Source organism: Pelodiscus sinensis, chromosome 11 (assembly GCF_049634645.1).
Source record: "Pelodiscus sinensis isolate JC-2024 chromosome 11, ASM4963464v1, whole genome shotgun sequence".
Classification (NCBI taxonomy): Eukaryota; Metazoa; Chordata; order Testudines; family Trionychidae; genus Pelodiscus; species Pelodiscus sinensis.
The window spans coordinates 46,609,344-46,622,667 of record NC_134721.1 but is presented as its reverse complement, the minus strand read 5'-3'; the positions used below and the strand labels follow the sequence as shown (position 1 = coordinate 46,622,667).

General features: G+C 53.8%; 1 protein-coding gene across 3 annotated transcripts in view; it reads right to left on the bottom strand.

The window, feature by feature from the left end:
- Nucleotides 1-387: 387 nt before the first annotated feature.
- The window catches only part of USP4 (ubiquitin specific peptidase 4), a 58,018-nt gene continuing 45,081 nt past the window's right edge, over nt 388-13,324 (bottom strand). For 2 of the 3 annotated variants that reach the window (XM_075939613.1, XM_075939614.1), the window contains 9 exons: nt 9,341-9,529; nt 8,162-8,250; nt 6,717-6,929; nt 6,573-6,643; nt 5,547-5,662; nt 4,692-4,841; nt 3,739-3,842; nt 2,596-2,684; nt 388-2,035 (listed from right to left, as the gene is read on the bottom strand). In XM_075939613.1, the coding sequence (XP_075795728.1) occupies nt 1,916-2,035; nt 2,596-2,684; nt 3,739-3,842; nt 4,692-4,841; nt 5,547-5,662; nt 6,573-6,643; nt 6,717-6,929; nt 8,162-8,250; nt 9,341-9,529 (1,141 nt within the window). In that variant the 3' untranslated portion in view covers nt 388-1,915. Of the gene's footprint in view, nt 2,036-2,595; nt 2,685-3,738; nt 3,843-4,691; nt 4,842-5,546; nt 5,663-6,572; nt 6,644-6,716; nt 6,930-8,161; nt 8,251-9,340; nt 9,530-11,776; nt 11,909-13,324 lie in introns of those variants that run through there. The other variant, XR_012906559.1, reaches the window with a different exon arrangement.

The window sequence follows — 13,324 nt, the reverse complement described above, 5'->3', positions numbered from 1 at the left end:
CTCTCCTTTGGGCAGCCGTGCTGAGCTGGGAGTTACCCCAACCCCTCACCGGGGGAGCAGCAGAGAGGCCATCAGGCAGCTGTGGCAGAAGCCTTGTTTTGATGGCGTTAAACTACATTGTCCCAAAAGCGACAGCCTGTGAGACTTGCTCCTGACCATTTGGCCCAGCACCCGCACTGGCCCAGCTGGCTGACGGGAGGGATCACTGGATGTTCCACTCCTCTGGGGCACCTGGCATTGGCCTCTGAGGGCAGACAGGACACTGGGCTACCTGGACCTTCCATTGTGTGCACGTGGCATGGGCCTCCAGTCAGAAGATGTGCTTTCCAACTTCTCTCCAGGTGCATCCCTTGGGAGCGCGCAGCAGGCAGCAGTACAAACCCCCACTGCAGTGCAAACCACTCTTCTTTATTCCTCCTGGTACAATAAAGTCAGCCACTTACAAAGTGCCAGTCTTAAAAACCCATTTGACATGATACAGAATGTACACGCCAGTCAGAACCCGATCAGCTGCCAGGCAGACAGCCAGATTCCTGTCACCCTTTCTGCTGCAGTGTATTGGAAGAGATTTCAATTCAGGGTCCAGAATCAGCCATTCAGCCTGATGGATGTTTTTCAGTCTGAGCGTACAAAAAAGTGGCCAGGTTTCTTGTGTCAATATGGAGGGGGAAGCACATTTGTTACATTATATTCTTCATTTTTAATAGGATCTTTTCTTTTCCCCGTCTCCCCAAATTTTTACTTTAAGGGTATTGAGGGGAAAACGCACAAAGATGCTAAACAAACAAAAAACCCAGTGCAGTGCTACAGTTCAAACTTAGCCCCTAGAGAGGGAGAAACAATATCCACTTAGCAAGATGTAAAAACCCAAACAAACCAAGAACCAAACGGCAGAAGCATCAGCAGTTAGGAGCTAAAAACTCAAAGCTCAGTGCCCCAAGAGAACCTCTCTATGCTAACTGTGTGTGCTGCTAACCAGAGGGCTGGGCACACAGCAGCTGCCTTCTGCACAGCAAGCCTAGTGAATGCAGCTCTAACCCTGTCCGGCGTTCCCAGCCAGTGCCTTTCCTCCTCCCTTTTAACAGCTAGGAAAAGCAGCAGGAGGGCTGGGCAGAGCTGGGACGGGACGGGAGCCACGTGGACAGCGGAGGAGGAGAGAGAAAGGTTGGTATGGCGAGGGAGAAAGCCTGCTGCTGGGCAGGGGTTAGCATCGGGGAGGGTGGCATGCCAGGCTGCCTACCCAGCAGCCGTGCCCCCGGTGCACTGAACCAACAAGGTTTTCGTGTGGGGGGAGGGGGAGAAGGAGACAGTCTAGTTTGTAAGCAGAGCACAGGGTGGGGGCCATTTCAGCTCCGATGAATTTCCTACTTTTGTGGGGCCAGAACGATGCACTGTCTGCACGTGGGAAAGCCCCTGCTCAGCTGCAGCACAGAGGTCACCCACAGACAGGGCCCAGAGCAAACGCACAGGAAAAGAAGGTGCAAAGGCAGAAAGAGGAGGCCCGGGCGCTGCAGCCATGCAGAGCGGGGAGTGGGGCAGAGGCGCGGCAGGAATCTCACACTCAGCCTAATAGGATGAGACAGAGACTCGCTCAGGGCGTGACAGCTATGCAGATCAGGCATGACAATGTGCCTAAATGACACCTGTCATCTCTGCAAGACCCTGCAGCCACCCGCCCTGCCCCAGCCCCGCCTCCCCCAGCTCCAGCCACCCGGATTGACTAAAACATATTGAAGCTTTGCTGTCTAGAATGGCCTCTACGCCCCCAGTGTCGGCTCATGCTTAGCTCCCGTGTTCTCTCGACACCGGGCACAACCCCCACCCTAGGGCTCCTGCTTGAGAACCCCACCCAAGGCAGAGCAGCGACTGCCAGATGCTCCAGACAAGGCATCGAACAGCGCAGAGCCAGCAGGACTCAGTTGGTATCCATGCCGTCACACGCGGCCGACGCTGGCTCGCGCTCTGCAGGCGGAGATGGGGTTGCAGGAGGCCTGCTGTCCCGCCGCTGATAGAACAGCACGTACGCGGCTTTTGTCTGCCAGACAGAAAGAAAACCAACATGAGGAATGGAAAGTGCACACTAAGCACAGCTCTGGGCAGCTGGAAGTAACCTACTGCAGACTCCCAGGGCTATTCCCAGGTAATACAGGACGTCTGCACAGGTGTACAGAGTGTCAATATCTAGAACAAGGGAACCAAGCCAGGAAACCTTGTGCCCTGTGTGTGCGCAACGTGCTGCACAGCCCTAGCGCCCACCCACAGACCCTGGGACCCACGCGCTGATCGGACTCGGGGGCACGCCAATCAGGTCATGTGCTTCCCAGAGCAAACCCCATCGGAGTGGGGGCATGCCAGCCTCGCCACCCAAAGATGTTAGCAGGAACCTCAGCCAGGGAATCCCGGTGAACCCCCGACCCGCCAATGCAGCAAGGGGCACTCGAGCCACCGAGCCTCCCCCTCAGCGCACTGCCAGTGTACGCCGCCCTGGGCCACAGCAGAGCACAGCCTGCATTCACGGTGCTTGACACCGGGGTCCACCCCAGCATGTTCCTTGGCTGTGCACCACTCGCAGAGGCCTGGAGTCCAAGCACTCACCACTATCTGATCTTCCGAAGCCAGCGACACGCTGCTGTCGTCGAAGTAGTACCATCTGCCGTTCACATCGTTCTTGGCATAGGCAGTGTCTGTCACACGAGGAAGAGTGGCAGTAAGGCGCAGGGCCCGCTAGCGTGACATACGCCAGTGACGCTCAGTTCGGAGAGCTCTCTCCCGTGTGGGGAAGAGGTGGCTGAGCGCTCGGGCATCACTGCTCTCAGGGGCGCCAGAACCCCGTGGTACAGAGGCTACGTCCATCTAGTCCACAGGGGCATGTCCTACAAGCTTGCGAGGAGCCTGTAAGGAACCTAGGCTGGTTTTGACCCTTCAGTCAGTGGTTGGCTTATCCCCCCACCCATGTTTTAAACCAACCCGAATGCGGTTTTCCTCCTGAGACATACAAAAGGCCAGTCTGACTCCTGCTACCTCTCACCCTGTTCTCAAGCCTGAGGCTGCCCTGGCCCTGCACAGCAGAGTTAAGTTGACAGGTGCTGCACACAGGTGTAGGCACGGGCTGCTGGGAGGAAGGCACAGCCTCACGGGAAAGCCAGCCACATCCCCGCAGGGTCAGGCTTTCCCATCGTCGCTCCGCTGGTCTGAGTCAAACCAAGCCTGCGCTGCTCTGGACAGAGGGAGGGGAGCAGAATAGTGTGGGCGCCAGCAGCAGTGCTACCAACCAGGGCCACTCCTAGCTCCATGGCTCGCTGCTGGCCTCTGTCCCATCACACAGGTGCCCAGGAATGACAGCTGTGGGCTGAGCCGCCCAGCCCGCCAATCGTCCCAACTGCGGCAGAAGCCAAGGCCCCGCCAGCTCTGGGTGCAGCAGCCTCGCTCATAGAACGGTTCGCTGCTTCCTGTGGTGGCGGAGTTTCAAAGGGGGCGGAGCAAACCCTTACCGCCTGCCTCCTTGCAGGGAGCCCGAGCGCCCAGCACGCCTGCCACGGACCCCCAAAGAGTGGCGGGGCAGCGTGGCCGCTCTCAGCTCTGAGGGGATTTGCTCCCTCGGCTCAATCCACAGCTATGGAACAGGGACAAGTGAGCAACTCTCAGCCCCACCCCTGGGACCCCTGCTCGCCCATCAGCCTCTTCCCCAGCCCCACCAGCTCTCCCACTCCCTACGGATCAGGGCAGACAGTTACTCACAGTGGCCTACTCCCATGGCCCCGTAGTGATTGGATACGGCGATGAGGTCGTACACATACGGATCAGCAGTCGGGTCACAGACAAACGGGGACATGCTCAAATCCCTGCAACACAGGTTGAGCACATGGTTATCGCACACCCCACGAGACAGGCCTAGTAACAGTGACGCCCTGGAGGCTGCCAGCACGAGGCCAGGCTAACCTGCCCCGCTTGGTGCGCTTCTCCCTCCTCAATGCTGTACCTGACCCACAAGCCGGTGTGGTCACTGGCTGCTTGGCTCAGAGGTATCTGGCTCAACACCTGCCAGCGGCCCCTCTGGGCACGGTGTCACCGATCAGCACTGCCAAGGCTCTCCAGGTGTTCCTACACCTCCTGGGCTCGCTTCCAGGGCACGGACACCACCCTGCCCGGGGGCGCCGGCGGTGGCGACAGAGGCACCTCTCGCGCTCGCTCAGACTAGCGCCCTTCAAGCGCCGCATGCCACTGTGTGCGTGGGAAGAGGGAACTGGCGCTCCTGCCCAGCAGGTACTGGGAAGGAAGAATGTTCACGGGGAGGCTAGGCTGCATGGAAGTCACGTGGCACTTGCCCTGGGCACACTGATGAAAACTGGCACAGGGTTCTGCAAGGGCCAAGTGTTAGGGCCTGTCAGGACACTGGTTCCAAAGGGACTCAGAGCTGTAAAACCGTGGGACCGCCAATCCCACTTTCGGCAGCATCCCAGCCAAGCAGTGGCCCGGCCACCCCTGCCAGGCTCAGGAGCTGTGACCGGTCAGAGCTCCATGCACCCCTTTCCCAGAGGCAGTTGCCAGAGCTTCACCACGGTCTACTGAGCTGTGGCCCTGGAGGCAGATGCCCGTCCTGAGCTACGTGGCCAGCGAGGAGCCCATACGACAGCTACAGCAGCAGCGGAGTTTCTTCTCTGCCCAGCTGAGGCTGGCTGGGAGAACCCTACCTGATGGGGAATTCAACCACAGTGTCAAGCTTATCCCTCCAGTATCTGTTGTACGAGAAGCGTTTTAAATGCACCACCAAAATCCTGGGCAAAGACCACAGATCAAACTTCTTTGTGGCCTGCTGATGCTTCTTGCAGTTAGGGCAGTACCTGGAAAGGAGCAGAAACAGGCAAGGAATGCCTCTGAGAAACAATGTTCTGCCTGTTGCAGACCCTGTGCCTGGCCCTACCCTGCCTGTACTCCCTTTGGCTTTTTGATACACCAGCTTTAAGAGCACCACTCTGAACTGTTTCCTCGTGTATGCAATCTCTTCTTCACCCCGCACCCTTCACACTGCCACCACATCTCCACCCAACGCCTGCTCAGAATCGCTCTCCTTTGCCTGGGGTGCAGGCGCCAGTGAGCGGTACAGAAAACTCGAGGAACACTGCACTTTCAGGACTTTTCCCCACCCTCTTCTGCCGCCAGGTCGTCTTTTGCAATTCGCCCTCTTCCCTTCCTACTGCGCTAGTCTCTGCCCAAGTGGCCAGGCGAGGGACTCAATTGCCAAGTTGTCAGTCTCCCTGGTGCACCAGAGCCAAGGGAGTATTGTGTCAAAGAGCAGCAGGGCAGGCATTCAGCCGGCAAGAGCATGAAGTGCTGAAAGTCCCGGCGGAGGTGGCAGAACCATTCAGAGCCTCGGGGCAGGAGCGGTAGCCGATTTCGGAGGCAGAGTACAGGTTCTGGCTAAGGTAACTGCCGAGGTGCACTGGTAGCGCTGCGGCTGGAGGACCAGAGGAAGGAGAGCAAGAAGCAATGCTGTCACCGTGTGCTAGACACACCACCAGTCCAAGACAGACAGCTGCCACACTCACCAGGGGTCATGTTCACCAAGCGTCTCCATTGTAGTGAAGAGTTCTATACAGTCTTTAAGAGCTACAGGAGTTTTCTTCTTCTGCGAGTGCAGCACACTGACATCCTTGTCAAAGGCCTACCAAAAAAAGATGCAGGTTAACCCTTTGCATCCCAAAAATGAATATGCTCTTCCTAGGCACCTGGCACCACCTTCCCATGCCAAGACAGGTTCCTGCCATTCCTCTCTTAGCTTCAAAAGGAGCCACCCCGTACCCTTCCAGGTCCTGAGAGGCCTGCCTGAGGAGTTCTCCTTTCCTGGGTGTAGGCAGCCAGCCTCCTCCCTGATGGCTGCGTGCGCGTGCACGTGCACACACATCTGTACTGCTCACTGCCGTGCAGTGCACCCTGCAGAGGTGCAAGGGGGTGTTTATTGCTGAAGTCAGCCCTCAAGCAGGAAGGAATTTTCACATGTCCACAGACAGTCCCCACTCCGAACAGCTAACAACCTTATTGGACAAGAGACAAAAAAAGGGGACGGGCAGAGGACACGGGTACAATTATGGCTCGTGCCAGGCCTGTCATATCGGATCAGAATTGTCCACTCTGGCCTCAGTATCTGTACAGAGGAGCACACCTTTCTCGGAGCAGTAAGGGCCGTAGATCCAGGCCAGACGGAACAGATCACTGTTACCAACTGGGCTCCGATTCATGATGCAAGTCAATAACATTGTGACAAGGGTGTTACGCTCAGCAGAACAGAGCTAATGCCTCCCAAAGTGCTCGGGAAGGGAGCTCTGAACTAGCCTACTGAGCACACAACTGTCCTCTGCTTTGCAAGGACAGGCTGGCGAGGTGTCCAGGGCTGGGGCAGAACCAGAGTCCCTAGCAGGGGAAGAGATCTGCAGAGCTGACAAATACGATTTCCTCATCCCTACGGGGCTGTACTTGCAAGGAGACGGCTGCTCTTGCATTCTGCATCGGCCTCTCTGCATTTGCTTGGCCCCAACTGGAGAGCACATGAACCTTTCCAGGAGCAAGCCACTGACCTGCGACTCCTGCGCCTCAGACAGCAGCTCCCAGGTGTGTGGCTCCAAGTCGATAGCTAGCGTGGCGTGCGCTGCAGGGAAAGAGAGGAGTCAGGGCTGCTGTCAGCACTGTGTGCAGGGAGGGGCCACCCCCAGGATACCTACAGTTCAGCTGGAGAAGTTTTCCCTCGGTCACAACTGAGTTAATCTCCGAGGTCCCGTAGGAATTCACCAGGCTAAAGGTGAAGAGAGGCTTCTTGCAATGTTGCCCTTCCTTCCCCGGCGAATCTTGCGCACAGCCCTGCGACTGGCAGGAGTCCGTCTCGGGTGCTTTTGTCCTGCCTTCCTCATCTCCGTCCTGATGCTCCATCTCTTCAACTGGCAACAATTCAAAACAAGCACAGTATGACACGCTCTGTAGCCTGCAGAGACACCTGTACCTCGCAGCGTCGCACACGCCACACGCCAGTGGCGACGCGGCAGAACCTGCTTTAGCAAAGCAGCTAAAACAGATTCGTGCTTAAGGAAGAAATTGGCATTTGATAATCAGATGCATGCACCTGAGAGGTGGCTTTCTTCCTGCCAAGGGACCTAGGTAATACAGCCTGCGTTTTACCATCTCGGATCCCTAGACTCTACAGGGGCCGTTGGGAACACGCTTATCTTCTGTATTACACGAGCGCAGGGGCACCTCAGTTTCTGCTCTAGTTCCAACAGGAAGTAAGCCATCCCCTCTGGATGTGAAAGTTGCCAGTAATGGAAAATCTCACTAGCAACCTCCCCAGCCCCACCTCCTTTCAAATCCATGCAAAATGCTGGGGCTAAGTCTGCCTGACGCCACTCAGACCCCTTGGCCCCCGGGAGCCCATCTTCGGGAGAAGCGGGGTGGCACAACAAACAGGGGATGTTCGAGAGTGGGATCACTTGTGTCGTGCAGGGGACGGAGGAGCTAACCAGCAAAGGGTCCTGGAAGAACCCCAGGTGGATACTGGGCTCCGAGTCGGGCCCGTCAGCATCGCTGACAATATGTGCCAAGTCCCAGTGATGCGGCGGAGGTGAGGCAGCGGGAAACAGGCAGGTCCAAGGGAGTAGCTCCCTCACGCTGCAGCAAGGCAGCACGTCTTTGGTTCGAAGCTCTTCTCTACCCTATGGCTGCTCTCAGCAGCACAGCAGGATCCTCTAGCGCCAGGGTCTTCACTGGAGAAGGGGAACGTGCCACAGGCTGCAGGGCTCTGCCCAGGCCTGTGCCCCTCCAGCTTTACACTGGAGGGCACTGGGCACTTTCCTGTGGCCACACCGCCCTTCTTCTCCCCCTGCTCAGCCACCTGCCCCTGGAGCGGCTGAGGGGGTCAGGACAGGAGACTCGTGCGCTACGTGCACATACGTGACTGACTGCGCAGGCAGAGGGGCCTGAGGTTTCGTGGGCTCTCGCCATCACGTATGCTGATGAGCAGCCCTCTCCAACGATGCGAGGTAATCGGCGGGGAACCAGCCCTCCCAGGAATGGAAGAGCACCACAGACGCAGCGCAGCACAAAATGGAAGGCTGAGACAGGGAGGTCTGAGTGACCTTCGGGCAAAGCTTCTCCCATACAAAAGATCTGATTTTACCTTCGCAGCCACCACTGGAACCATTGCAGATCCCAGCATCCTGGCACACACGAGACGATTCCTTGGCCGGAGGGAATTTAAGGTAGCGGCTAAAGAAAGGAAAAATACTGGTTAGACATTCATGTTAGTGCCCAGTGCCAGCACCCCCTACCTCAGGGGCTCTCAACCAGGGCTACACGTACCTGTGGGGCACATCAACTCATCTAGATGTTGCCTAGTTTTACACCAGACTACATAAAAAGTACCAACCAAGTCAGTACACAATTTCATATGGCTGGTTTGTATACGCTGCACTATACACCAGACACTGAAATGTGAGTGCAATATTGATATTCAATTGGTTATTTTACAATTATATGGTAAAACAAGTCAGTCAGCAATTTCTCACGACTCGTGTGCTGTGATACTTTGGTATATGCATGTCTGGCTATACAAGTAAGTCATTTTTAAGTGAGGTGTAACTTGGGATACACAAGACAAATCAAACTCTTAACAGGGACAGAGTCACCTGGAAAGGTCAAGAGCCCCAGTTCTACATCAATTCAAGGCAATGAACAAGCCTCGCTGTTTACAAATCAGAGCAAACCACCATGTCCAGCATTAACACGGAGTGTTTGACAATCCCACCCAAAAATCTTTGCAGCTTTCTCTCTGAAACTGGATCACGGCAGAGTGAATATCATGATCCCATGAGCTGATTGCCAGCATATCTGAACATTTTAATGGGGACCTCTCCATGTATAACCCACTCTTTCCTCTCACACCCCCTCCCAAGCTGGGTTATTTCCCTTCCTCCAGGAGACCGTGGGGGTCGGGGTGAGTACCACTCTCAGACCCATTTCTTTTGCTTTTTAGCTTTTACTCTCTCTTCCATTAATCATTTGACGGACGTTGTGGCCAATCAGAGCAACTAGTTTGTCGCAGACAAGTGGAGTAGAGTTGCCGAATTGGAGAGTAACCAGGCAAGTCCCTCCGGGCTCAACGACGAATGGGGGCCTCAAGGCTTCACACACAGCTCCGTTACTAGAAAGAACTGCTGCAGAAACCATGCCGGGAGGCTCTCCCAGGGAAAAGCTGAGACGCACTGAGCCAGGAAGTGGGCAGCCTGCTGCCCTCAGGGTGGTGGAGAGCAGAGCTCACACTAGAAGGCTGCACACCCAGGCCCATGCCCGTACTCACCCAATCTGCTCCAAGAGAACACTGTACAAGTGATCCAGTGTGAGTTTGTGCTTCGGCACAGAGATGAGCAGGGGCTGGCCACAAAGCACAGCCCCAGAAGTGCCGGACTGCCTTAGTCTCTTGTCCCTGAAGTACACAGAGAGAGTGACGCATTCGACGCCATCCACACCCAGCTTGCACACCTCATACCTGTTTGGAAGACAAAGCCACGGGTGAGCTCAGCCCCACACCCAGAGAGCAGCAGCAGCAACTAGCTCACTCCAGCAGGGGCTCTGCATTCACGGGAGAGTCTCAAACTTGGGCCCTGTTATGGGCCACGCTTTTCAGAGTTTCTTGCCCGGACACCTTCTGGCTCGGAGGTTTGTGCCAACCATTATCCCTGGAGCCCTGCCCCTCTCCGCTGTCTCCCTCACCCCCGAGAACTCAGACATGGTGCGTGTTCGAAAGCACCACTGCAAAAACACATGTTGGTAACCGTCTAGTGTGAGAAGGGAACCAGGCTCTCCTCTTCATCTACCGCCTGTTCCTCTGCCTGCGCCCTACCCCGCACACCTCAGCCTTAGCCAGGTGAGCTTCCCAACACCAGCCCCTTTCCAGGCCTTCACCGCATGCAGACCCGGGTCCTTTACTCCACCGCACAAGCAGGTTCAGAGGCAACAAGCAGCAGATGCAAACTAACGCACAGCAACCCATATCGCCACAGTGACCACCTGAGCACATTCCTCTACCAGAGGGACAACTGTGACTTGAGCGTCCCCTGCAGTCCAGGGCCTGACAAGCAGCTGCCCACAAAGACAGAGTCACTCAGAAGCAGCTCCCCTTGCTCCTACTAGGAAGCACCGAGGGGTCAGCAGTACTTCTATCCCAAGGCATTCAAGGCAGCTGACGCCTGGAAGAATCCGCTTTTGCCACTCGGAGTCGCTGCAGTCATGGCCCTTTCTAAAGAACTCCATGGACGGGGCGGCAGCAAACGTTGTGCCTACAGTTTAACGGTGCACTAAGAATCATGGAGGGAGTTACAGGCCAGGCACCACCTTTCTGGCACCTAGTAATTTGGTTGAAGCTGTCATTTAAAAACAGAATGATACTAGGAAGCTCATGCTATGACAGGGTAGAACCAGCAGAGTTTCTGCAAGAAAAATCACATCTCAGTCAACGAAGTAAACAAGGCAAAAGCCATTCACCGAGCCTTTCAAAAGGCCTCTCACGAAGTCCCTCACAAAAGCTACTAGAGCAAACAAGTCGTCATGGTGAAAAGGCAAAATGTAGCGTCTGGGTCAGAGTGGCCCGGAAAAGGAAAGGACGGGACAGCGACTAAATAAGGGAAACGAAGCATGTCCCCTGCAGAGAAAGGGAATGAGATGGACATGGACCCTGAATAAGAACACAAGAGCAGCCAGGCTGGGTCAGACCAAGGGCCCATCTAACCCAGTGCCCTGTCTGCCCACAGCGGCCAATGGCAGACGCCTCTGAGGGAACGAGCAGAAACAGGGAATCATCACGTGATCTCTGTCACCCGTTCCCACCCTCTGACAGAGGCCAGGGAAAGTCTCCTATGAAGAGACTTAAGACCATGACTGTTATCCAGGGGACATGATAAAAAAGCAAACCAAATAACGCATGTTCCGCAGATGGACAGAGCGCGCTTTTATTCACCCTTTCACCAGCCAGGGGACAGTCAGTGATACTGAAAGGTGGCCAACTCAAAACTAATCACAAGAAGCACAATGGCTAGTTAGCCTCTGGAACTCATTGTCGCCAGATACTAAGACCATGAGCTTGACAAGATTAAAAAGACTAGACATTTATTACATTGACAAGTCGATTCAGAGTTGTTATAGTAAATATTAACATACAGATTAGTTTTGAAAAGGATCCAAACCCCACATTTCAGGACATGAATAAATTGCTAATTGAAGTTGGGAAAAAGCTTTCCAGAACTGCCTTACTGCAGTTTTTCCACACCTTCCTTGAAACATCAGTACAAACTTCTGCTGCAGAAAGCCACTGGCCTCGCTGGATTGCTGACTGGTCCAATCCAATCTGACATGAGCACTAGGTCTGAAGCTTCTGCAGTCAAATCAACATTTTAGAAACCAGGAACTTTTGCAATAAAATCATGGCATGTGGTAAGACAGAACGCAGACTGAAGTGGTCCATTATATGGCAAATGCATATTTTATGAAAATGTGCACATTTGTGTAAGTTAAAGGTGACCTGCAAATCAATTTGGCAAATATGCATCAACTTTAACAAAATATCCTGAATGCCCCCATTAGCCAGGCTACAAGACCAGGGGTATTCAGAATATCAATCACCTGAGACACTTTCTTTTCAGGCCGCATGACCCAAGAAGAAATGTAAACAAAAAACCCCACAAACAAGAACAGTAAGGCTTTGCAAAACTGGGCATTGTACTTTCAAATAGTCACTTACCTGACCCCTTGTAGGCCGGCTCCATGCTCCAGCAGGATCTCTGGGTGATGTGACATCACCAGCATGGTGCATGCTGGGGCGTTACATCGGAGCGGGAGCCGGAAGCCCTAGTGGGGCGGGCCATCATGTGACCTAAGGAGAAAAGATAGTACGTGTTCTGGTTAGGTGCTGAATGCCGCCGCCTATGAGCCTGGCAACGAGGGCGTTCAGCACTAACCCCGATGGCATTTTGTCGGATTGATTTGCAGACCACCTTTCCGTACAGTCACAGTCTGATCACTTGCCACAGAGCTCTCGCCCGCAGAAGCAACATTCCTCCCGAGAACAATGCCACTGCTACGGGAAGGGGGAAAAGCAGAGCAACACTCTGGCCACAAGGGTCTTTTCAGAAGCTCTGTTTTATTAAACCCGTTAGCCCTCTCACTCCCCCAAGAAGGACCTCCCCTCCCCCTCCATAGTTTTTATGCTCCAATACCATTGGTTGGCATGGAACTGACTCAGTTGCTCTAAGTGGGACAGAGGGTAAGTAGGGAGACCTGGGAAAGAAGGCACTTTCAGAGAATTCGGTGCCACTCTCCCCTTCCCTCGCAGCACTAAGCTGCAAAGGACAAGGCCCGCCGACCCGCTCTCCACGTGAAGGTGGATACAGAAGACTAGGGTAGGATTGGGTTTGTCTCCTGCTAGAAGTCTGTGGTGGGGCAGGGGGGATTAAACAAAATATTCAGGTCTCGCCTACCCTGGAAGGCTCTACTCTTACTAGAGAAGAGTAACACAATGACTTCATAAGAACAAGACACTGGAAGCTGAACAACAGAGTAAAAAGGCTTTCAGGCCACGTGTCACTTGTTTTCGTTACCACCGGTTTCATTTCAACACCAAATGAAGTCCTGGGAGAAAAGACGCTTTTGTTAAAGTTTCAACATCCCCAAAACTTCAATTAAGGTGTGAGAATTCATGTCTCTTGTAATGTCCCGGAAGTCCTCAGGAAACCCATAAATACCAGAGTTGATATTCCAGACAGGCGTTCCTTAACCATAACAAAGGAATCAAGGGGGAGGAAAAAAAAAAAAAAGACTACCAAAATCCAGTATTTTAAAAGTACTTTCCAGTGTATCTTTCAAAACTAAGCTTTTTCTCTTCCACACACCAGTGGTTTTGAGTAGTACAATTGGGATTACAACATCAGCAGTAACACAACACATCCTCTGTTAAACAACTGTGTGGAAAGAGAAGTATAGAGCTCACCGATCCTCACAAATTTTAAAGGATAACGATGTTCAGCAAAATAGGACTTTTCAAATCTATCAATCTCCTAAAATAGGTGAATATGAGGTTGCAAGATACTAGTTGGGTACAAGGGGTCATAGGAGGCTACTCTGTTTTCCATAGAACCCACTTTCCTTTTGCAAAATGAGTACTGGTTGTTAATGAACTATTTATTTAATTCAAAACTCCAGAATCCTAAGCCTCAAGCCCACCGAGAGAGATTCTGTTCTCCTATAGGAGTCCTAATGGAACTTGCTTTATGGAGTCTCATCATAACAATGC